The 26,324-nt window shown below is 37.1% G+C and overlaps 1 protein-coding gene across 7 annotated transcripts in view; it reads left to right on the top strand.

Annotated features, from left to right (window-relative positions):
* Pias2 (protein inhibitor of activated STAT 2) overlaps window positions 1-26,324 on the top strand; it is an 80,342-nt gene that overhangs the window by 42,811 nt on the left and 11,207 nt on the right. For all 7 annotated transcript variants that reach the window (XM_057789199.1, XM_057789197.1, XM_057789194.1 and 4 more), the window contains 8 exons: window positions 2,710-2,760; window positions 2,865-2,955; window positions 8,358-8,492; window positions 10,895-11,000; window positions 11,682-11,755; window positions 15,455-15,615; window positions 16,269-16,402; window positions 18,364-18,535. In XM_057789199.1, coding sequence (XP_057645182.1) covers window positions 2,710-2,760; window positions 2,865-2,955; window positions 8,358-8,492; window positions 10,895-11,000; window positions 11,682-11,755; window positions 15,455-15,615; window positions 16,269-16,402; window positions 18,364-18,535 — 924 coding nt within the window. The remainder of the gene's footprint in view (window positions 1-2,709; window positions 2,761-2,864; window positions 2,956-8,357; window positions 8,493-10,894; window positions 11,001-11,681; window positions 11,756-15,454; window positions 15,616-16,268; window positions 16,403-18,363; window positions 18,536-26,324) is intronic.

Genomic DNA, 26,324 nt, shown 5'->3' with positions numbered 1-26,324 from the left:
AGTATGTGTGTGTGTGTGCCTGCATGTGCACAGTTGTAAGTTGTTGCAAGCTACTTAAGCTATCTCTCCAGCCCCCAGTAACCATGTAATCAAAAAAAAAAAAATCTGTTGTTTTTCCTTCCCTTTGGTGTTTAAAAACCTGTGTTGCAGGACTTCTTTATATTTTGTCATTTGCAGCTCCTCTCACCTGTTTTCTGTGCCCTCCCTCTCTTGGCTGGAGCATGGCTTCCAGTCTTCTCTCCTCTCCTCTAGCACTGTGCATTTTGTGCCTTTCTGCAATCGCCTCTTGGCATTTCTTTTTCATGTGCTCCCAACCTCACAAAGTTCCCATCAGTCTGTCTCTGATTGAGAATCCCCTCATGCTTGGAAGCACTAAACAGAAAGAGAATTATTCTTGTACAGTCATGTGTTCTAATTTGGTTGTGGCATGTAGCTTGATCTTTTAAGACAAATCAGATTTCCCTTTTTACTGTAGTAATTGTCACATTTTATTTTGGTTGTATCTACTAGCATGCATCTTTAAGGATAACTGTTTCATTTGCCTTTGAATCTTCAGGTCCAAGACTGAATTGTTTGACTTGAGTAAGTGGAATATTTGAATGATTTAATCAAGAATTGCTTAGAAGGGGTCAGTAATATATAGAATATTGGAATATTTTGAAGAAATGCTTGAGGAAGATGTAGGCCACCGGAAGAAAGGGAAGCAGCAGGAACAGGAGATAGCTCCTTACACTCCTGTGCCCACCTTAAGCCCAGGCATTTATTTGAATGACTATGTTTGAGTCATCACAGTAACTTGATGAAGTGATGTAGTCATTTTCTGTCTTTAAATGTAAAGACATTGAATATAGAAAGGTTGACTCATTTGCCCCAGGTCAGAAAATTTGGGATTAGAGAGTTTAAGTAGTTACTGCTGTGCCTTCCAGGGAACTACAGAATAAAAAATAGCGAGCAAGGTGAAGGCTAAAGGACTACTCTAATATTTTTTATGATACAATCCAACATGTAGAACAATGGTTAAGAGTGATACTTCATTTTTATCAGATTTTATATATTGAATTTAAAAAGTGTTCTTTTGAGACAGGGTGTCATATAGGCCCAGGCTGACCCAAAGCTGATGGTTAGCTAAGGATAACTTTAGATTTCTGATCTTCATACCTCTGTGCTGGGATTTCAGGCATATACTACCATGTGTGTTGGCTAGTTTTTCTACGCAAGGTAGAGTCATCCGAGAGGAGGGAACTTTAATTGAGAAAATACCGCCATAAGGTTGGGTTGTAGGTAAGAGTGTAAGGCATTTTCTTAATTAATGACACTGTTCCATGGTCTCTGCATCACATCAGCTCCTGCCTGAAGGTTCCTGCCCAGTTTTGGTTTCTGCCTTGACTTTCCTCTATGGACTATGGGTCAGGAATATAAACCAAATAAACCCCTTCCTCCCCAAATCGCTTTTGGTCGTCATGTTTCATCACAGCAACAGTAACCCTAAGAAATCCAGCAAGGAAAGATACTTCCTGAATTGTAATGTGCATACATGTCACCTGGAGATCTTGTTTTGTTTTCTTCTTTTTCTTGATTATAAGTATGTGTGTGTAGGTGCCGACGTAGGCCAGAGGAGTTGGAAGTCTCTGGAGTTGGGCTTTAGGTGGTTGTGGGCCATCTGATATGGATGCCGGGAATTGAATCTGGGTGTCTGGAAAAGCAGTGTGTGCTCTTAACCATGGAGCCATCTCTCCAGCCCATGGAGATCTTGTGAAAATGCAGATTCTAATTGTATAGGTCTGAGATAAGACCTGATATTCTGCATGTTTAATCGTTTCCTAAAAATAACAGTTCATCTTCAGTGTAGACTCCATTCTGATACTAAATATTCCAGAAATAATAAAAGATTCTGTGTTTGTGGTTTGATACATGGTTATGAAATTACCCTTATTATCATTTTGAAACTGTAGGCATCATTTTTAGTTCTATGTTAGAATCACCTGTGTAGCTCTAAAAGGTATAATATACTCAAGGCAATAAGAATTACCTGATGAATGAAACTGTAGTGTACAAAAAGTCTCCAGATGGTTAGAATGTTCAATCAAGGTGAAGAACGCTAAGCATGTAGATTAATTCAGTAAATTTCTCCAGAACCTAGAATGTTTTTTTCAGGCTAAATTTGTTATGTATTAAAGCAAATATTGTATCACCAAAGTTCCCATGAACTGAAAATATAACTCAAAACTGATGTGAAGAATGATAAGTAGGAGTTATAATTATTGCATTGTTTTTGTTTGTTTGGTTAGTGTCATTTTGAAGTTTTTCTTTTAAAAAAATTTGTGTGTGTGTGTACATGATCACCCGTGAACTCACTCATGACAATCTGTGTGGTTGCCGGAGGTCAGTGTTGGTTTTCTTCCTCTGCTGTCTCTACCTTGTTCGTTGAGCCAGGGTCTCTCTGTGAGCCTGGAACTTGTTATTCTAGTTATACTGGCTGGGCAGCAAGTCTCAGGGATTATCCTGTCTCCATAAATCCTGCCCCCTGTGAAGGGTTAGGATAGGATGGGTATAGTTGCTCACTGTTGAAACAACACCCCAGCTTTAACAGGGTGCTTGGGATCTGAACCATTACCTACTGAGTCATGTCTTCAGCCCTTGGTCTGTGAAATTTTATTGTTCTTTCTTAACCTCTTTTTTTTCCCTTTCTTTTTTTTTTCTTGCCAATAGGGATTTTTTGCCAGGTGGCAGGAGAGATTATACAGTCCAAGTTCAGCTTCGGTGAGTTTGATATTTTCCTAATCGCTGTGTGCATTGGAATTTTAAACATGTAAGCATGTTTTGGTTCCCTAACAATTTTTTATTTATGTTTTTTTTAAATACAGACTTTGCTTGGCAGAGACCAGTTGCCCTCAAGAAGATAACTATCCCAATAGTTTGTGTATAAAAGTAAATGGGAAACTCTTTCCTTTGCCTGTAAGTTGCTTTTCAGTTCACCAGATTTTTATGTAAGTTTAGTGTAAACACTGGCAAGGGTGGGAACAGTGACAACTTGGTACTAATTAATATTTCTAGCCACCTTTAGAGACATGCTTATAACTTCTTGGATAAATAAATGGCTGATTTGGGGCCTAAGGAAGATTAAAAAGGATAAGCCTGAAATGTTCTAGAATTCAAGCAAGTTTTGACTGGCTCGGGTCATATCTAACTGCTGAACTTGGGCACTTGAGCATACAAAAACATGCTGTAGTGAATTTCTGGATTAGCTGGGTTTGGCCTGTAGAGTCTATCAAGGAAAGCAGAAATAGCAACAGAATCCAGGATTCTAAGCTTGGCCTTGATGATCCCAAGGAATCATGCTTCAGATCCCAGGGAATGAATAATTGATTGGCGGCTTGTTGTCTAACAATGAAGCAACTTCTGGAATATATATATAGTGGGAACTTGGATAGCATGTTTCTGGCTGAGATTACTGGAATGTTCAAATCCTTGGGTCTTAAAATAACTCTTCAGTTGTTGAACTGTACTATGATTATTTCCCACTGTGGGCTGGAATACATCACTAAATTGGAATGGTATGCAGAATGCTACCGGTACTGTTATTCAGTAGTGGGGTGGGGGGATGCCTAATTATTGAGCACTACAAAGCAGAGGTGTACATTTGTTGTCATGGAAATGCTCCGTGACTCCACTGCTATTCCAAGTTGTCTTTTCAGCAAAAGCAGCTATTAGAGACAAGGAAGCTATGTGACATCCCTGGTAGGCTTGAGACTTGACTTTGAATGACTATGTGAGTAATTTCTTTGAGTAGCTGAGCAAGTCATACAGTGCAGTCCGGAAATCTCGGTTCTCCAGGAACCAAGTGCTTATTACTGTTCATGACCTAAGCTACCCTCTACCCCCAAGAAAACCAACCTTCCATAGTTGCTAAGTGTGTCATTTGTCTTATTCATTGCTATGGCACCTGAAAAATGACTTGTCCCTTGAATTTTATGTGTGTGTGTGTGTGCGCGTGCGCACGTGCATGTGCTTGCATAGGAGAGCCGTGGTGAACATGTAGATGTCAGATGACAGTTTTGACTAATTTCCCTCCATCTTTATATGGGTTCTAGAGATTGAACTCTGATCACCAGTCTTATATGGCAAGCTCCTTTACCTGACAAATACATTTATTGGCCTACTCAATGAATTTTACAGAGCTTAAGCACTGCTGTACCAGTAACTGACTCTTGTAGAAGATCTTTGAGAGACTGAAGCCTGAGGCAGTCCTTTGAGGACAAAAGGGGAAATTAAAGGATCTGGGTCCACATGGTCTGGGAGGATTGCTTACCTTACATGATCTGTACATGCTCAAAAGCCATTTGAGTTAGACATGGCAACACACCTGGAATCCCGTCATGTGGAAGCCTGAGGCAGAAGGGTCTAAGGTTCAAGGCTTGTCTGGGATACATTGTGAGACTCGAAAACCCAATGGGACGTTTTGCCTCTTGGATTTCTGACTTCAGCATTAACAGTCAGAAGAGTTGTCTTTTTCTGAGTGTATTACACAAACATCTGAATCAGGGGAGGAAGCACCTCTACTTTGAGCTGAAGGATGACCAGTTGGGTGGTTGGATGTTTGAAAAAAGGAAGCCTGGCAAAATCACAAATCATAAGACGACTCTGTGCATACTTTATGTGATTTTTTTTCCCTCTACATTTACTTTTTACTTCTTAGTATGTGCTAAGATTGCTGGACTCTTCGTTGTTTAGTTCTTTTACTATCCTTGAAGAAAGATAAAACTGTGGAGCCTTTTTGCGTGTTTATAGACTCAGTCTCATCCTATCTAGTGTGATATGACTGCCATTGATGGAGTTTGTTTGCAGTGTATCAGATCTTCCTAAACTTGTGGCATTTTTATAGTAACTGTGATGGCTGTGCAGTGTATCTGTGTGAGTTTATAGTAACTGTGATGGCTGTGCAGTGTATCTGTGTAAGTTTATAGTAACTGTGATGGCTGTGCAGTGTATCTGTGTAAGTTTATAGTAACTGTGATGGCTGTGCAGTGTATCTGTGTAAGTTTATAGTAACTGTGATGGCTGTGCAGTGTATCTGTGTGAGTTTCACAAAACTCTGAATGACCCAGTCAGTACCATGCTTTGGCTTAGTATTTAAATGGATGAGGTCTGTAACTTCACTATGACAGGTCTCTGTTACTCTTCTAGACATTTGAGACAAAATAAATGAGATATTTGGAGTATTCCTGTGACATTGTTAAGACAATGTTGGTGTCTGCCCTAAAACACCAACGACTGTTAAGTCCTTACGTTAGGCTGTTTGTAGAGATAGCAGTTCTATATACAGCACCCTTTGTCTGAAGAGTCTGACACTCACCCTTGAGCCAGGGATACTATCAGGAAGAATGTGAGTACTGGGAGAAAGACAAACACATTTCAAAGAGGGAAAGCAACAGATGCTTGGCATTTTGCATCAACTCCACATGCTTCATGAAAGTTTCTTTCTTGTTATTTTGAGACCTGATTGGCCTGACACGTGGTATGTGAACTAGGCTGTCCTAGTTATAATTTACCTGCCTGTCTTCTGAGCTCTAGTATTACAGATGTGTGTCACCATATGTGAGAAATCTTAGGGAACAGATGACAAGCTCACATGGAGCTGATGAAAAACTGCTCAAAATACCTGTTGCTCCCCAATTACTGGTCATTTGTACTTGGCAGGGTTCTGAGGTTCATGAAATCCTGTAAGCATACTACAGCCTCAAAGATGCATTGGATCTTTGGGGGTTGAATTGAGCTCTGTAGCTTGTGGGACCTTAACCTTATTGTAAAAGGCATTAATAGGGCACAAAAGATTTGTGACTTGTTCTTGCCTTGATCTCAATTTGCTGAAAACAGATCCTGCAGGGATAATCTTGATAGGATTATGGAATTTTCCATGGTAAATTTGAACATAACTTGTCTATGACCTAGCATAAGTCCTTACATATGTGTCTCTATTACAATATCCAGTCATTGTAGACCCATTGCAGATGCTGCTATATTGCATGCACAAAGTAAATGGAATAAGAAATATTAATTGCTTTGATAGTATTGTGTCCTCGAACTCCCACATATCAAGTAATAAAAGCACCTTTATTTTACCCACTTCAAGATATTTCATTTTTTTTCTTTAAATGTATATGTTATGTGCAAGTATGTAGTATTTTATGTTCAGATGTTGACATGTGTTCAGACTGATGTATGTACATGCATGTAGAGGCCTGAAGTTCATGTTTGGTGTCTTATTTGATCACTCTTCACTTTATGTTTGGAGGCAGGGCATCTAACTGAATCCAGAGCTACCAATTCCTGCCAGTTTGCTCCGGGAATCTTGTCTCTCCTCTTGAGTGTTGTGATCCTAGGAGGCTGCCATGCCAGCCTGTTTTTTTCCTGTGTTCCAGGGACCAGAACTCTGGTCTTCATACTTGTACAGCAAGTGTTTATCTACTGTACTGGCTACATGTTTAATTTTTAAATTTCTGTGTGGGTGTGCATGTGCCCAAGGTTGATATTGGGATGTTTTCCTCTATTCTCCATTTAATTTTTAGAGACAAAGTCTCTTGCTTAGCCTGGAACTCACCAACAGTCTGAGTTTCTTTTCCTGTTGCAGTTATAATATAAACACCTGGGTAAAAGCAGCTTGAGGGAGAAATTTCCCCCTTGATGGTAAATCTTATTGTGCAGATTAAAGTTCTTGGGTTGATGAATCATTGAAAATGGGGCAAGTAGCTTTCATTTGCTTCATGATGTGGTACCATAAAAGGACACAACATTCCCTATGAAATTTTGTATCCAAAAGTCCAAACCCAAAAACTAGAGAGATGACTCAGTGATTAAGAACTCTTGATGCTCTTGCAGAAGACCTGGGTTTAGTTTTCAGTTTTCAGATAGGGCAAGTCACATTGAATGGCCTGGAACTCCAGTTCCAGATTTCAGCACTTGCCTCAGATTCTTCTTGGCTCTACAGATGCCACATTTTAGAAATGATTAAAGAAATAAAAGCTGAGCCTTATGCACACTGGAGAGAATGAGGCAATACTGTTGATTGAGCCAACAGCTTTGTTCTGGCTCCAGAGTGCTAACACCTAGCCCTAATCTATCTTTTGATACATTTTTATTTCTCTTGGTGCTCTATTGAGAATCTTGTCTGAGAAAGTTCCCAAGGATACAAAGCCTATGCAGAAGTTGGTTGGGAACGGAAACCTGGAAGACCGTGGTACCTTCCTTTATTGAGAATTTACACTTGGCATTTTCCCTGTGGAAGCTTGCCAGGTTATTTTGAGCATATGAAAATCACCTGGCTAGGGCTGGAGAGATGGCTCAGAGGTTAAGAGCATTGCCTGCTCTTCCAAAGGTCCTGAGTTCAATTCCCGGCAACCACATGGTGGCTCACAACCATCTGTAATGGAGTCTGGTGCCCTCTTCTGGCCTGCAGGCATACATACAGACAGAATATTGTATACATAATAAAAAATAAATATTAAAAAAAAAAAGAAAATCACCTGGCTAAAGTGTAAATACAGAGGACAATAGTAATGCTTTGGGTGAAGGAAAAGTGTTTTGGTCCTTAGAGCCTGGATCTCCCTACAGCCGCGAGATGCTAAATTCATTCTTAAGGTGTCTCTGAGTCTTCTTTCCATGGACTCTGTGAACCCAACACCTGTGCCGTGACAAGACACAGTGAAGGATGTTCTCAAGATCTGTTTTACTTGGGTATATTCTGTAGCTCTGCTTTTGTACCAGTCTGAATTTTATCCTTTGTAAGGTATATAATTCAACATGGCTGAAACCTGTGGTGATAACTTTGTACTATAGCAAATAAAGTTTATCAAAGATTAGAGTGCAGAGTTAGTCCCATAGTTAGCCATAGAGGCCAGATAGTAGTGCACACCTTTAATCCCAGCACTCGGGAGACAGAGGCAGTTCAAGGCCACCCTGGGCTAAATGAGATTGAATCAATCTAAAAGAGAAACAGAGCTAAGTGGTGGTGGCTCACCCCTTTAATTCCAGTGCTTGGGAGGCGAAAACAGGATATGATATAGCTGGGTGGAGAGCAGAATATAAGGCAGGAGGAGACAGCCCCCCTTTAGATGAGCTATTATTGAGGTATCAATTTATCTGTATAGATTGGTTTTCTGTAAAAAGATTCATTAGCCAGTATGCCATAATGTCAACATTAATTTAAATGGTGGAATATGGGTTTTTATTTTTCTGGTATATTTGTATCTAAGGTAAAATAAAAATAATGTAAAAAATAAAAATTAAGGAAGGTCCTGTTTGTATCTTGAAGAAAATGGTTAAGTCATACAGAACCTTTAGAATTAATTTTTTTGTTATAGGGCTATGCACCACCACCTAAAAATGGGATTGAACAGAAGCGCCCTGGACGTCCCTTGAATATTACATCTTTAGTTAGATTGTCTTCAGCTGTGCCAAATCAGATTTCTATTTCTTGGGCATCAGAAATTGGAAAGGTAAGAATTGTTTTCCTGGGTAGGATGAAAGCGTGTCTTCGTTGGGAGTTAATTTTTTTTTTTTTTTTTTTTTAAGGATGCCAGCTTTGTATAGTGATTGCTTGTTGCTCTGTAAAATACCTGATAAAAGTACCTTCAATGAAGAGAAGCGTATTGTGATTCATAGTTGGAGTTGATAGAGTTCACCATGGTGTGGTGGAAAAGCAGCTCCTTGCTTTGTATCTCAGCTTTACCCCTTAAAGGTTCCACAGCCTCAAAGCAGCACTCCCACCTGGGGACCAAGCTTTCAGACACGTGGGCTGATGAGAGATGCTTCACATTGAAACTGAAGAACGTTATTTCCTTCTGTTTTCCGACTATAACCTCTGAAAAGCAGTTTTTTTCTATGCAGTGATGATAATGTGGAGATTAACTTTAATATTTCATGAATTTGGTTTTCATTTTACAGTGAAAATATATGTATGTTTATATTTCTTCAAATAGTGGTTTAATTTAAGCTTGGTGTGTGTCTAAGAAGTATTTTTATAACCTGAAAATGTATTTATGAAGAAGATCAAAAAACAGCTTATTGGTCTTTGTGGGAAATGGTTAACAGTACTCATACTTAAAAATGATCTGTTAATAACCTGTTCTTAGCTGGTTGGTGGTGTACATCTTTAATCCTTGTACTTGGGAGACAGCAGCAGGTGGATCTCTGTGAGTTCAAGAAACCTGTCTAAAAAACCAAAACCTCAGAAGCTTTTCTTTTTTTTTTTTCCATTGGTGTTTTGTCATGGGTGTTGAGTCCCCTGTATGCCCTGAAACTGGAGTTACAGACAGTTGTGAGCTGTCATGTGGGTGCTGGGAATTGAACCCAGGTCATCTGAAAGAGCCCCCAATGCTCTTAACCTCTGAACCATCTCTCCAGCCCTCCTTTCCTCCCCTCAACTTTTTCTTAGACTGGTTTGGTGGTGCAAACTCTTAATCCCATCACTAAAGAGTCTGAGACAGGCAGATCTGGTTTGCAAAGCAAGTTCCAGGCCAGCCAAGGCCTGTCTCAAAAAACAAAAGAAAAAGCACTAAAAATCAGATATCTGTTCTTACCTTTAAATAAGCAACTAGTAGGTCAGATAAGATCCAGACCATGTCATAAAATAATCAGAATTGCTTCAGGTTGATGAGCATGACTTTCTACTGATGCTCAGTCTCAAAATGAAGATATCAATTATGATATTGGCTAAAGCAGACAGTTTGTATTGAGTTCGTTGTTTATACAATAGACAGTAGAAACATTTTGAGTATTAACTGTCGTATTCCTATTTCATGGAAATAAAATGTGATGTTTCTGTATCATGGCCAGAAATTGAGCTCTATGTTTATTGTAGGTTTTTACACTTGATCTTAGCCAAAAGGCCGAGAAGCGATTTATTGTAGGTTTTTATTTGTTTCATTTTAGCTACAAAGATAATTAGAGATCTGTAAATAACTTAAATTTTTAAATAAATTTGCAGACATCCTAGTTTTGTTGTATAATGGAAATACTTTCTCTTTTAATTAAGGTGATCACTGAACCTAAAATTGAAGCAATGGTGTTGGAATTTGGATACTTTAAAGAACATCAAAAATATTTAGAAGTATTTGGTTTGGCAATTATTTAATGGTTTCTCCATTGTGAAATTGAGTGGAATTATGCAGTGAAGAGGCAGAGCAGAGTATTTTAGCCCTCAGGCCTGTATAAATAGTTAGCAGCAGTTTCTTGGTATAATATTTAGGTTTAGAATCAGACATAGGAGCTTTCTGCTCCTGGTTTTTATCTTTGTAATTTGTTTTTGTGTTTTATTTGTCCTTTCTTAGTAAAATGCTCCTTAACAGTGGAGTTAACTTGTTCGTCTTTTCTTCAGAAAAAGCTAATATGGGCTTTATGGTGTAATTTGCCTGAGGTCGTGTAACAGGTAGTCTCTTCTGAAAGAATTAGAACTTTGGCACTCTAAATTTGAAGTGTTAATGCAGAACACTGTCATTGAACTTGGTTTATGCAGTGTGAACCGTTTTCAAATGAAAGTATGAAAGCAAGCATTGTTACATAAGTAAATAAAAACAAAATTTTAGTTGCCATGGGAGGGAACGTTCTCAGGTGGCCCCAAGCTACTCATTTTGCTAAGTTAGAAACCATGATCTGACAGCACTGTCTACCTATTCACCATTCATGGAAGTCTTAAAATGACAAGTGACTGAGATGTGATCACAGTGAGAAGAACCAGTGCTCCCCAATGCTTAGTTGATGTTGTTCCTGTCCCAGTTGCTGACTCTCTTTTGGGGGTTATTTGAGTGTTACCTGTAGAGTCTGGAGTTTCTTCCATTTGTATTTTATATAAGTTTTTAAAAAACTGTCTTGTCCTTAAAATAGATTTTCTTTTTTATAGAATTACTCCATGTCTGTATATCTTGTACGACAGCTCACATCAGCCATGTTATTACAGAGATTAAAAATGAAAGGTATTAGGAATCCTGATCATTCCAGAGCGCTAAGTAAGTAATGTTTTAAGACTAAACATATGAGAAACATTGGTGAAGGAAAGTCCTTACATACATAACAATATACAGTAATATTAATCACTAATATGTACATATACATGCATACCATATATACACTATACATGTGTACACAGACACATCCCACCCCCACATGCATGGTATATATGTTCATGTGATTATAGCAAGTAACTTGAATTAGTTACTTAGTGAAAGAAACCTCAGACACATTATTACATTGTTATCAGTTGTTAGAGGAAGTAAAGAATATAGCTTTTCTATCTGCAAGTTTACCAGTTGTTGGAAACAGCTAATGCAGTCTAATAAAAATGTAATGAGTATGTGTTGGAAAACATTAAAGTGCAGGCCCCTGCTCCATTCCTTATTCCTCTCCTAATTGTTTTCTTAAATCCTAAAACAATGATTTTTTTGTTTGTAACTCTTCCCTCCCAGTGGCCTTAGTTTTTAAAATCTTAAAAATTCAGCATATGATGCAGAGTTTACCTGTTGGTGATTCCTTAATCTAATAATGGAAATGTGTTTTTACTACATTAATAGTCAACATTTTGTCTTTCTTCACCTATTCAAAGGGGGTTGGAACTTTTCAAATATTTTCTGTAATTTTTCTCTAATATTCTCATAATTTCTAAGTTTATTTTTACCATTTTCTTTTTAAAGTTAAAGAAAAACTTACTGCAGATCCTGATAGTGAAATTGCTACAACTAGTCTTCGAGTGTCCTTGATGTGTCCTGTAAGTAAGCTGACAAAATATTCTGATCAATTTTGCATTTCATAAATGACTAGTTATCTTATAAAAGTTAGGGTGGGTATAGATAAAAGAATATTTTGATAGAATTCTAAATTTTTGACTTTTCAATTAGATATCTTCATGAGTATGTGTTAGGTATTTTGTATCTTAAGCAATTATAAAGCAGTAACTTACAAGAGAAGAAGCCTTAGGCTCAGAAACCTGTCATAATTAATGGTGTAAAGAATGCAGCTTCGTATGCATATTAAGAGCTTCTTTTTATCAGAATGCATGTAATACTATAAATAGCAATGTTACTGGAGTCTGATAAATGCTAATTGATGGTCTTGGTTTAATGAGTTAGGATGTGTGGACTGTCTTTTTAGTGCACTCTTAAAGTTACACAGTAATTTTTATTTCTTATCTCCTTACATAGAGTAAGGTGAGAAATCATTCAGCCGCTCTGAGATCCTCTGCGTAATGTGTGGTTGGCACTGAGCTAACTGAGAGAAAAACAGTCTAGTTAGAGAACACATCCCATGAAAAAGAGGCAGACTATATGTAGTGATAAGTGAAGGGGTGGAGGAGTGTCAGGATGTGGCTGAAGCTTCTGTAAAATGAAGTGTGTGGAAGAAAGCCTTTCAGACAAGAAGATCTTTATGAGAAAAGCTGTGAGTCATGACTTTCTAGTGTAGTTTAGATAACATTTGGTGATTGCTACCTTTGTAAGACATGCTTTGTAAAAATCTAATGGAGAAGTTATGTTAGAGGGAGAAGGAAGAAAATAATTGTTGGGTTCTGTAACATGTAAATGTTGGAGCAAGGTGTGAGTGAGGCATTATGTTTATTTTGTAGATGAGGATCCTGGTCAAGCAGAGTTAACACAAATCAAAGGGTCACTAATAGAACTGTCATCCTTCCAATTTTGTTTCCAACAATTGCTGCCAGATTGGGCTAAAATGTCAATGCACTGGTTTCTAATAGACTTTTTTTCTGCTGTCTTGATAAATGTTGTTTGTTTATTTATCTTTATGAAGCTTTTTTTGGAAAGCGTGTGTGTGTGTGTGTGTGTGTGTGTGTGTGTGTGTGTGTGTGTGTGTGAGTGTGAGCGAGCATGTCTGTCTGCATGTTAGGCCAGATGGCAACCTAAGCCTAAGGTGTCATTTTTTCAGGAACTATTTATTCTGAGTTTTTGAGCCAAGATCTCCGTGGGACTTGGTACTTGCCTGCTGGGCAGTGTTTCTGGTCAGTGAACCCAGTAATCTTCTATCTCTGCCACCCCAGCACTGGGATTACAAACATGCTACTACACCCAGTTTTGTTTTTTGTTTTTTTTTTAAATCTCTCCAGCCCAATTTTTAAAAACTGTTTTTCAGTTATCTAAATGTGTTAGTAGTTACACTGTCTTATTTTCTGTCTGTTTTGTTAAGTTAGTATAACTTACTCAGCTTATTTTCATGGCTTTTTCCACACACTAATAGTGTAAAGAAATAAACTCATTTATATTGATGCAGGATTCCTAAGTTGAATATGACTATTCCAGAATCTATACCAGTACTACATAAATACAGGGATTCCTTCTAAGATTGCAGAGATAGTTTGGTTTTAGAAAAATTCTTAAAACTGTTTATCTTATACTTGAAAATGTTATATATCTAGTCAGCTTCGATTCTGAGTAGGACATAAATTTAATAAAATCAGAAAATATAGGGATTAAATTCTTAGGTCACAGTATTCTATTTAATGTTATAAAAACTAGAGGTACATTATGGCAATGAGGAACATTTGGATATGCATGTAACTCTACTAACTGTCTCTCAGGAGTATAGTTGTCTATAATTTCTTGTAATATTACAGCTTTATCTCAAAATAGAAATGAAATTTGTGGCTCCTGGACTATGGATTGCTCTTAACTTTAGTAGAGTCTGGAAAGCGAAGGGGTAATCTGTTTTCAAAGAAAGAACAAGGAAATGCATGCTTTAAGAGAACAGACTGGATTTTCTGTTAAACAGGTTAATTCTACATGGTGAGGTCTCTAGCTTTTTTGTTTCTTTAGAGACAGGGTTTCATCATGTATACCTGGCTTTCCTGGAACTCACTCTGTAGACTAGCTGGCCTTGAACTCACAGAGACCCTTCTGCCTGTTTCTGGCTCCCAAGTGCTAGGATTAAAGGTGTGTACCACCACAGCCTGGCTTAGTTTACTAACTTTTTAAGAATCCTTTCTCCTGCCCTTGTTTTCTCTGTCTCCTTTCTAGTCTTATACATTCTATTACCTAGTCAACAAACACTGAGAACACTTTGAGCTGGTATTGAGCCAGCACTGGGGAAATACAGGAATAGACACAGGTACTATCCTTTGTTAGAACTGCACATAAATGGAGATGTTTTCTGTAATGACATGTGGGGAGGTCTTAAGGGTTATAAAAGGAAACTTCACCTGGTCTAATGAAGGTGTGGGTGTCAGTGGACCTCTTCTCTAAGAAGTAAGCACAGCAATATAGATATAGCTATATAGAAACATACTGGAAATTGACACATTTGATTATATAATAGTAAATTGTAAAAGTTTTCATGAATATTTGAAATTTATGTTACACATGAAACTTATATGTAAAGAGCTCTGAATAAGTTTAGTGACTGTGTGAAAAAATCAGTAAAGGGTGTGCATAGAGAGTTCTTAGAAACATACATAGCTCTTAAAAGTAGAAGAAGCTTCAGTTCACACTGAAAATAAGAGAAATGTATTTCATAACTGTCTTGAAGTATTTCTTAACAGCCAGACTGGTGGGAATCAAACATTCATTAGCACTGGTGATAATGGTTGAATGGAGTCAAGCCCGTTAATGTATGATTTTTACGAATCATTAGATTACTCTATTTCAGGTAGTTTGTCAATGTTCAAAGATCACAAAGAGTTCTTTTTGATCCAAAAATAATTTCATTTTGAGGTACTTAATTTATAACATTATAGCGATACAAGGTGGGAAACGCTTAAGGTGTCTACACCACTAGTGTACTAATTAAGTAAACCATGATGTCTTTGTATTGTGGTAGCTTAAAAAAAAGATTTACTTTCGAAAGTGTGTGTGTGTGTGTGTGTGTGTGTGTTCATTCGTGTGTTCATGTGTTCTGTTCACATGAGGGCAGGTGTCCATGAAGGTCAGAGGCATGTGGAGTTGGAGTTACAGGTGGTTGTGAGCCACCTCATGAGGTTCCTGGGAGGTGAACTAAGGTCACTTCAGCTTCAGTATGTGCTTTGAACCATTGATCTTGCTCTCTAACTTCTAGTGGTTACTTTTTATATACAGATTTATGTAGTAGCTAATGGGTAACAGTAAGGTACAAAATTTTGTAAAATGCACCATCATTTGTGAGAAAATGAGTTTTAAAATATATATTTGATTTTTGCTTAGAACTTTCACGAAAGGGCATGCAATAAATGTCTAACAGTGATTTCCTTAATAGAGAGACTAGGGGCCAGGTAAGATGCAGGCTTGGGTTTTGTTTTGTTTTGGTGTGTGTCTTTCTCTGCCTTTGGACTTGCACATTACTAAAGTGAAATGATCTTTCAGAAATCTTGAGATTACCCATAAATAAAACTATAAAAATATCTTTAAGACCTTTATGAATACCTTTTTTCTCCTGAAGGCTTTCTTGTCCTATTTGAGCTCATTTTCATGTTGTGTTCTTTATTTTGTAGTTAGGAAAAATGAGGCTGACAATCCCATGCCGTGCAGTGACTTGTACACATCTGCAGTGTTTTGATGCTGCCCTTTATCTTCAAATGAATGAGAAGAAGCCTACCTGGATTTGTCCTGTTTGTGACAAAAAGGCTGCCTATGAAAGTCTAATCTTAGATGGGTAAGTAAGTGTATCTATGGGTATAACTGTGGCCAAACAACTCAAAGAAATAGGTGGAAAAATTGGGGGCGGGGACGACACACAACAAAACACAGCCTGCTGATGAAGCAGATCTCTGCTTTTAAGGCTGGTTAGGACTGTATAATGAGATGCTGTCTTAAAAAAAATCAAAGCACTAAGTAGTAATAGGGCAAGTGGTTAATGTCGTCACATTATATAACTGCTAAGTTTTAAGGCTGTGCTTAGCTTATTTTGACTCGGGAGTTAAGTTCTAAATGTTATTTCTTATATTGTTTGTTTTAGAATTGGGCAAATTATATGAACTGATTTTTAATAAGTCTTTTTAGTAAAGGTTTACTTTTTAAATTATGTGTATATATGTGTGCCTAAGTATGATTACATGCAGTAATAGGCCTGATTTCTATTTCTGTTCATCTGTCCGTTCATCCATCCACCCACCCACCTATCCGTCCTTCCATCATTTTGCCTCCCTCTCATAAACAGGAATTGTAATTGTCATAAAGTGTAAAGTAATTGGAGTTCCAAAAAAGTTTTTTTTAAGTTTTGCACTATTACTTTGTTTTTAGTGTATACTATTTTCTTACTCCATCTTTGACTATTATGACATGTATGTACTTCTAATTGATTTACAGGCTTTTCATGGAAATTCTCAGTGACTGTTCTGATGTAGATGAGATCAAGTTCCAAGAAGACGGTTCTTGGTGTCCAATGAGACCCAAGAAAGAAGCTATGAAAGTAACCAGCCAGCCTTGTACAAAAATTGAAAGTATGTGCCGAATGGCAGGAGTGCCCAAAGAAGTGCAAATTATTAAATATTAACTTTAATCACTAGGAATATTTTTAGGATTTAATTAGCTAGCTATATCTTTGGGCCATCCATCCTTCTTTTTCTTCTTTTAAAAATATCTTACCAGCTTCTAAATAGTGTTTTATGTGCAAAACAAGTAAAAGGTATCTAAAGTTAGGAAGCTTTGGGTATAGCTTGAAGACTGGAATTCAGATTCTGGGCACCCATAAAGGCTGGGTGACCATGTGTAAGCCTAGTATGATTCCAGTGCAGAGACAGGAATCCCCAAGGAAAGTTGTTCTCAACCTGTAGATCAAGACTCCTTTGAGTTTGTGTAACATCATCAAAGTTTACAGGTATTTACATTATGATTCATGACAATAGGATAATTAGAGTTATGAACTAGCAACGAAAATGATTTTATGGTTGGGGGTCACCACCACATGAGGACCTGTGTTAAAGCATTAGGAACCATTAAGGTTGGGAACCATTGAATTAGACTAAGTAATCAAATTGGTTCAGTCTGTGTGAGTTAATAAAATAGCAAACAATTGAGGAATGTGCTTCATATTAACCTGTCTTTCACATGCGTGCTCATATATGTGCAGACTCACATGCGTACATGCATACTATGTATACATACTTGAGAAACAAACAAGAAAAGTTAGACATTGTTTTTTGTATCTGTACAGAAGCCAGTGTGGTTAGGGAGGTTATGTATTATTTATTAGTGTAGAGGGATTTCATAGCTTTAGTCACCCAGCGTGTACACTTGTTTTCAATCTCCTACAGTAACCTGCACTAAAGGACACACTGAAGGAGTTTGAGGAAGTGAAGTCCACGCATACATTCAACCTCTGAATTCATTGCATTTGACTTTTTTCTGTGTTGAAATTCTTTAAAAAAAAAAATAATAATAATAGATTTTCTGAATACTAGAAATAAAGACTTTATGGCTATGTTCATTATTCTCTTATGATCGTCACGGATCTCTTAGGGGTTAGATTGCCAGGGTTGCCCTTACTATGTAAAAAGTGTGCAGATACAGTTTTATTGATTAGTACGTGATGCTTTTTCTTTCTTTCTTTCTTTTTTTTTTAAATATTTATTTATTTATTATGTATACAATATTCCATCTGTGTGTATGCCTGCAGGCCAGAAGAGGGCACCAGACCCCATTACAGATGGTTGTGAGCCACTATGTGGTTGCTTGGGAATTGAACTCAGGACCTTTGGAAGAGCAGACAATGCTCTTAACCTCTGAGCCATCTCTCCAGCTCCCCCCCCCCTTTTTTTTTTGATAGATGAGAGGGTGTAACGTTACATAACATGATAAATGTGATTGCTTATATAAACATAATGGGTGATGACTAGATGATTCATATCAGTTACTTAGGTAACTAATTTGGGATTTTTTTTTTCTTTTTTAAATATGAGCAAGATTGCTATAATTGAAATGTCAGATTCTGACTCAGTGATGCTACATGTAAAAATATGCAGCTGCTGATACTGCATACTCGAGGCCAGATGTCTCTGACTTAATGGTGCCACATGTGTATAACAACACACAGCTGACTGTGCACATTCTACACTGTTGTCACATGGCATGATACCAGTTCCCTAACCCTTAAGGTCGGTCTGTATAATAGTTACTAACCAGACAGACAGCGTGAGCAGTATTAGACCCTGTACTAACCTACTGATAGTCCTGGAGAGAATAAGTGTACTGTGAAGGAGGCTCTCATCTCTGTCAGGAATGGCCCTGACTTTCACATAAATGTTTAACAGACAAGGTAGGCACCTGGACTCCGTCCCTACTAGAGTGAAACAGCTTCCCTGGATGTGTATTGTCATGTATATATGTAGGCATTTAAGACTTAGAGCTAGTTTGTATTTTGTCTTTGATATTTCTTTTTTTCTTCTTGTTGATCTACCTCCAGGTACAAGTGTCTTTAGTAAACCTTGTTCAATGACTATATCCAGTGATGCCAACAAGAAGAAGATAGATGTTATTGATCTAACAATAGAGAGCTCTTCTGATGAAGAAGAAGACCCTCCTGCCAAAAGGAAATGTATCTTTATGTCAGAAACACAAAGCAGTCCAACCAAAGGGTTCGTCAGTTTATAGTTCACTATTGTTCATTGCACTTAAAACCAGTTGTTCTTGGGGTGGCTTTGAAATGTGTCTGTGCAGAGTCACTATCGAAGACAATTTCCATCTTCTTTTGGTATAGTTGAAATATTTTCAAGTAAGAACATTATTTACAGGAAATCAAACTTTGATAAAAATATTCAGCATCTCTGGGAAGTGGGAATTTAAGTATTTATACCTTGTGTTATATTCTTGAACCCACTTGTATGATTTGGTATCTCAGTCCAGTGTAAGGATGTTGGTATAATGGAATGTAGATGCAGGAGGCTTGGAAAGACAGATCTTTCTGGCACTTGTATACTTGTGAGGTGATTTAGGTTGTATTCCTTGATTGACTTTTACCCACTTTCTGTTCTGTTAAAATGAGGAAAAATACCTGCTTCATAGAATCACTATTAGGTTTTCATGAGATTATAAAATAACCTGGCCATCGTGTCAGGAACATGGTATTTCCTTAAGGAAAATTCATCATCTTTCCTTTCCACTTTACAAATCAAAATACGGACAAGCATATGGGGTGCACCTTATCATGTACATTCTGTGACTAATCTGGGGAAGGTATTGGGACCTTTGGAGCCCAGCTAGTCTTAACTGTGTCCTCAGCCTATTTAGTATTTTCTTCTGCATCTTTTTAATAACAAAATTTTACCCATCTTCATCATACATCATATCATTGTACGTTCAGTACTCCAGAACAGTTTCAGCATATTTCCAGTGTGCAAACCCCACTTCCTCACTTGTTTGTTATCTCACTTCCTCTAGATGTAGGCAATGTCGATTTTTCCACTTATATTACAGCTTTTGAAAGACAGAGGCAATCGGATCTCTTGAGTTCGAGGCCAGTCTGGTCTACAGAGTGAGTTCTAGGACAGCCAGAGCTATATGGAGAAACCCTGTCTCAAAAACAAACAAACAAACAAAAAATGTTAAGCTTAAAACTATTGAGCTGCTTTCAGTGCTATTAAAGCACTTATTCCAAGCTGGTATGGTGGCTAATAGTTGTGATAGTAGCATTTCTGAGACTGAGGTAGGTAGATCACCCTGAATCTAAGACCAACCGAGGCTCCTGCCCCCCAAAAATCCTAAAATAAAGTATTCATATTTAGGACTTGATTTATGTATCACACTATGAACACAGGCTTACGTTTTCTTTTACCTATTTAATTAGAATAAGTTTTTATTTTTAACAACACAAAGTGAGGAAACTATGTACTATTTTTAGTGATATACTGATTATTGCTGTTTTTTGCATAATTTGTTTTGATACTTCTGAAGATCAGATGATAAACAAATGAAGATCCAGTTTTGAAGTGCTTACTGAAGTGTAGAATCAATGTATGTTTTAAGTATTTCTAAATTTTACCCTATCATTTTAAGTATAATTAAATGTTTATAGTTATAAGAGTTTCATACTTATTCATGTTTAAAATTCTATTCATGTTTTTCTATTCAAGGTTTAAAAAAATATTTCTTTTATTTTTTTATGATTATTTTTATCTTATATGCATTGATGTTTTACCTACTTGCATGTCTACATGATGATGTCTGATTCCCTGGAACTGGAGTTATAGACAGTTGTGAGCTGCCATGTGTGTACTGGGAATTGAACCTGGGTCCTCTGGTAGCTGGTGCTTTTAACTGCTGATCCATCTCCAGTCCCTCATTTTCAGTTTTTGCCTGAGAAATTGTTATGTGATCCCAGGAATAATGAACTAAGTATGCACATCATTAACTTATTTAGAAGCAGTTCTTTAGTATATATATAACTTTACCATTTATTAAAAGTGGAAACAAATTGATACTAGTGAGGTAGGTGTGCCTATTTTTACATAAAGAATTAAATGGTTGGCCAAGGAGATGGTTCTGTGGGTGTGGTTCTGAACTTAGGTCCCCAGCACCCATGTAAATTTCTGATCTATGCATCTGTGATTCAGCGCAGATTTGAGGGGATGGACAGGCAGATACCAGAAGCTAGCTAGCTGCCCATCCAGTCTAGCTGAATCAGTGAGTGCCAGGTTGGATGAGAAATCCTGTTCTAAAAAATAAGATAGGTCATTGAAGAGTACATCTTGGTTACTGCCTTTGACTTCCACATATACCCAGGGGAGTACATACACAAACACTAAATTTTGACTAAATATTTGGTGTTGCTGGGTATAGAACATCTTTAACATGTTTTAGATTTGATCACTACTTTAATTTTATAATCAGTGCCAAGAACATTCATTCACATTAAATACATAGCATCAAATTACGTTAGTATGTTAAGGAACAGTTCAGAAATTGTTGAGAAAATTTTCCTAATCATACTCCAAAATTCATTTAATAATTTTTTTTAATGAACCTCAAATGGACAACTCTAAAAGAAATATTTGAAGTCAAACTGTGTAATACAGTATTATCCAAAGATATTATAATTTCTTATAGCCTGAGAAACAGTGACATAAAGAAATTTTTATTTTTCATAATTATTATATTCTAGTAACAGTAAAAAACTCATATGTACAGTAAAAACATGGCAGATCATAATAGTGATGAAATTGAGCCAAGGCATTTCAGCTGTCATCTTCGATGGTTTAACTTCATGTGCAGTGCATAGCATGTGTATTTGTGTTAAGAATGGTTTAAATGGAGTCACATGGTGGAACGTGGGTGACTATTGCCAAAGATACCTTGAATTATGATGTATTTACAAATTTAATTTTGGGTGTTTATTCAGACAGCTTTGCCTGTAAGCCCATTGGGGACATTACCTGTAGTTTGAGAAACTGTACTTTAGAAGATGAGGAATACTGAGTGACAGGTCTTATGGTTCGTTTCATGTGTGACTGAAAATTGTGTAGCAATTCTGGCTCATAAATTGAAGCAATTATAGATGGTGCCTGGTTTTATACTACAACGGTCTACCGCATGTGTCCTGGTTTTATACTACAACGGTCTACCGCATGTATCCTGGTTTTATACTACAACGGTCTACGGCATGTGTCCTGTACTCTGCTAACCCAGTACTTGAGGATGACGTGAGACTGGAGGGATAGCGCATACGTGAGGTGAGAGAGGTTCAAAATGACCACTTTATGCATCAGAATAGAGATAGTTTATATGTGGTCACATACCACAGAGGTAGATATTAAGACTCTTTATGGAGATTGAAAAGAAAAACACAACACTGGTAGATATAAGGTGAAAATTTGTAATTATATCAAGGATACTTGAAAATTTATATCTTAAAAGTCTAAATTTCAGCTACTTGATTATTTTCATAAAGTTGACATAATCCTAAATACCTAATACATAATACCTAAATCACATTTGCACATTAACACACACAAAATGAACCCATATAAGTATAAATGAGAATTCTGAGTTCAATCTTAGAAAGTTAGTAATTACGTATTAAAATGAGATAAGTAGAGTTTTTTCTAGGAGTTCTTTAGCATTGGAAACTACATTGATGATTGGTTTTGTCATAAGGACAGCTAAGTTAACAGATGCTTTAAAAGTATTCAGTAAGTGTGTCCTGATAAACTTAATGATGATAGACTCTCTGCTTAAACTGAGTTCTTATTAGATTGCTTCAATAAAAGAAACAGTGTATAATATACATACCGTACCAGTTTTGTTCCATTTAGGGCATGTGTTTGTACTTAGTATTTTAGCCAGTGTTGATCATTGAGAAATGCCCATGAATGCAGCCCAGAGGAAGCAGCAGGAAAGTGAGTAGTGTGGAGCCTGGAATGTGATGGATGAGTGGATGTTGTTAGGACTGATGATATTAAGCCAAAAAAGGGGACTGTCACAGCTATTCTGATTGCTTTTTTAAAAAGATGTATGTATTTATTTATTTATTTATTTATTTATTTATTTATTTATTTATTTATTTATTTATTATGAATACATTGTTCTGCCTGCATATATGCATGCAGGTCAGAAGAGAGTACCAGATCTCATTGCAGATGATTGTGAGCCACCGTGTGGTTGCTGGGAATTGAAGTCAGGACCTCTGGAAGACCAACCACTAAGCCATCTCTCCAGCCCCTAGAACTATTCTGATTCTTAAAGAGAACTATTGACTGACTGAATTTTTCTTTATATGACAGTTAGCAGAGTCCAGATCAGTAGAACAGTAACACATGGAAAATTTCCTGATCACTAGTAGTTGCTGTTTTGAGTTAAAATTTCATTTCCTGAGGGCTGTAGAGAAATATCTTAGTGGTTTAGAATACTTGTTGCTGGGTTCTTTTGCCAGCACCCATACGTTGGCTCACAATTGTAACACTCCACTTGCAGATGTTGTGGTGCCCTCTTCTGGCCCCCACTGACACCAGGCACTCATGCTTCATGCAGTCAGCACACTGTACTCTTAAAATAGTATCTCTTAATTCCTTCCTTCCTCCTTCCTTCCCTCTTTCCTTTCTTTCTTTTTTTCTGGAGACATTTTCTTAATTGAGGTTTTCTTCACTTAGATTACATTTTTAAAAATTATGATTAAGAAAGCAATACCATGAGACAGTAAGATTAATATTTTAAGTCCTTCTTCAGGTCATAGGCATTATCTTAATTCTTTCCTCTTTACTACTCCATCTTATTTCTGTTGAGCCCATTCATTGAAAACACTTGTCTTTGTTAGGCTTCTTTTTACTGTGATGAGCACCCGAAGCAATGTGGAGGGGTAAGGGCCTGTTTCAGCGTAGAGCTTCATATCCCAGTCCACCATCGCAGTCAGGGCAGGGACTCACGGAGTAACCTGGGGATAGAACTGAGGCAGATTTCATGGAGGAAGGAAGGCTACTTAGTGACTTGCTCCTCTGACTTCCTCATCCTGCCTTTTTTTTTTTTTTTTTTTTTTTTTTTTTAAACATCACTCAGGGCCTTCCGCCCAGCAGTGGTACCTCCTGCAGTGCTGGGCCTTCCCATAGTGATCATTCAGTATTGTGCCCTCATATAAGAGGTTATTTATGAAGGCATTTTATCAGTTGAGTTTCCTCATCTCAGATGACTCTAGCTTGTGTCAAGTTGACAACTAACCAGCACATTTGATCCCTTGTCATCCTGATACACAAGCACACCACTGTTCAACCACAACCGTCTGTTCCCAAGATGACGTTACTGTAGTATCATAAAATAAAATAATCCAATTTTTATTATTTTGTTTTATGTGTGTGTGGTTATTTTGTCTGTATATAGGTCTATGTCCTGTATGCAGGCAGTTATATCAGGACCAGAATCCCTTGCAGCTGGAGTTCCAGACAGTTTTTAGCTATCATGACCCTAAGAATCAAGCTGTATTTGGGGGGAGAGTGACCAGAGATTTTTACTGCTACACTATCTTTTCAGCCCCTACTCAAACTTTTAAAAGTCCCAGTTTTTAAAGAAATTCAAGACTTAAAAAGTTCAAAGTTTATCTAAAACTCCAGAGTGTCTCTAAAATAGCCATGGTCTCATAATTGTGTGTTCTTGTGAAATAAATTAAATCTTTCTTACTCCCAGGTGGGCTAACCAGGACATAGTTAATCAAATCTAATCAAAACCAATGTCCCCCCACACACACCATATCTAATGTTCCTGAATTAACACCTCTTCCCCAAGCAGTTTCCCAAATTTACAAAAAAGGAGCAGAGCTACATTAGCTTATCCTGACCCTTTGTTTAGGATGGTGCCAGTTTGTCTGGAAAGGGTAGGTCCTTCTGTGTGGCAGGTCCAAACTGTGGCCTGAAATTCTTGCTGCCATATAATGTAGAAATAAGGGCCTGTATAATATGGCCCTACAGAATGTCTGAACTCTTATAACCTTTATTACTCGCCTTTTTTGCCATTGTCGTAATTATCAATATAATCATGTATGTATTCTTTTTGCATTTCCATTATCTGTTTTTGACAAATGATGTGGAGTAGCAGCTAGGGAGGTTTTAGTGTCTTTATCTCATGACACACAAACCAGTTGGACTCTTGTCTACTGTATTCTAACTACTTAAGGCTTTCACACTAAGTCAAGATTATAGAAGTTTATTGTTTAAATTTGACTGAAGAATCATGCAAGTATGATAGTTGAAATGTGTCTCAGCTGTGGAAATAGAAGTCTAGACGCCCAGATTATCATCCTAGTCCCACCTTGTCACCATGATTTTCCATAAAGTTTCTAAGGAGTTGTATTTTTTCTTTCCTTTTTTTTTCTTGCCTTTTCTCTTTTGCCCCCACCTCTCTGCTCCTACCCTCCTTTTTTGTTGTTTTGTTTATTTGGGAAAGCATTGGCCTTGAACTTCTGATGTTTGCATCTCAAATACTGCTAATGTTAGGGTTTCAGACTTGGGTCAGTGTTTAGATTTTTGTGGTGGTGCGTCCCCTGCCCAGAGAATTGTGCTGCCTTCATCTTCGTACTAATTTGCTTCAGTCTTGGTCTTTTGAACTTGGTGTTAACTGGCAGCTGTGGGATGCTAATTTAGATATTTTACTCCCTTTCATATCTTCATACTTGTTGCTAAAATACCCATTTCCATTGTAAACGTTCATAATGTTGCTGTGGCTTTTCTAAGTTAAGAAAAAAAATTGGGTAAATATGAATGAAATCTCTCTGTAAGCCCTAGCCTTTCAAACATAGGCTAAACTAGTAATTATACTGCTTAATTATATAGTATGTACATTTTTGTATAAAGTAGATTGTAAAGTATTTGTTGTGTGCTTGATTTGTGTTTGTACTATCCTGAATAGATAGATCTATTCTCGAGGCATAGGTCCTCTAAGTAGAGTGGCAGTACATCACAGTAGTAGCCGACTTTTTTATTTCTGGACATCATAAAGATCTTAAATCCCAAAGACTGGTCATTTTCTCTTAATTTCTGATTGTATCATTGTACCACCAGACTGGCTAGCTTTAGAATCAATTACTTTAGTTCAGATCACATCCAGATTTCAAATTATGTAATTGAAATTGATTAGATAATTAAAACTGAAGAGACGGATTGAACTGGTATTAGTATTTTCATAAAGGTGTTCTTATTTTGAAATCTTTTTATTATTTCTTTTTTGTTTTGTTTTGTATTGTTTTTGAGACAAGATCTCGCTATGTAGTCCTGGCTGGATTGGAACTCACTATGTAAATTATACTGGGGAATGTTGGGATTAAAGGCATGTGCATTGTGCCCAGCAATTTAAGTAAACCTTAATAGCCATCTATTTTAATCTTAAATTTCTTTTTATTTTTCTTTTTTTTTTTTTTTTTAATTTGCGGGGGGAATTCAAGACAGGATTTCTCTGTAGCTTTGGAGTCTGTCCTAAGGAGAACTAGCTCTTGTAGACCAGGCTGGCCTCAGACTCAAAGATCCACCTGCCTCTGCCTCCTAAGTGCTGGGATTAAAGGTGTGAGCCACCACTACCTGACAGTCTTAAATGTCTTTATAGACCAGTTATTTTATTTCTATATATGTTATGTATATATTAGCGGAAAATGTATTTTTTTATTTTTGAATTAAAGTACTGCTTTATTACAGCATAGTTTTCAACCTTCCTAATGCTGTGACCCCCCCAACCATAAAATTATTTCCATTGTTACTTTATAACTAATTTTGCTATTGTTTTGAATCATAATGTAAATAAATCATGATGATATGCAGGGTATCTGCTATGTGACCCTTGTGAAAAGGGCCATTTGACCTCCAAAGGGTGAGAACCACTGTTTTCTGGTCTATTTTAATTGCACTTTGCTCCTACACCAACAGCTAGTGTTTAGAACCAAGATGCATTCATGTTAGA

This window comes from Chionomys nivalis, chromosome 14 (assembly GCF_950005125.1).
Source record: "Chionomys nivalis chromosome 14, mChiNiv1.1, whole genome shotgun sequence".
NCBI classification, from domain to species: Eukaryota; Metazoa; Chordata; class Mammalia; order Rodentia; family Cricetidae; genus Chionomys; species Chionomys nivalis.
The sequence above is the reverse complement of the archived record's forward strand: the minus strand, read 5'-3'. Positions and strand labels throughout refer to the sequence as shown.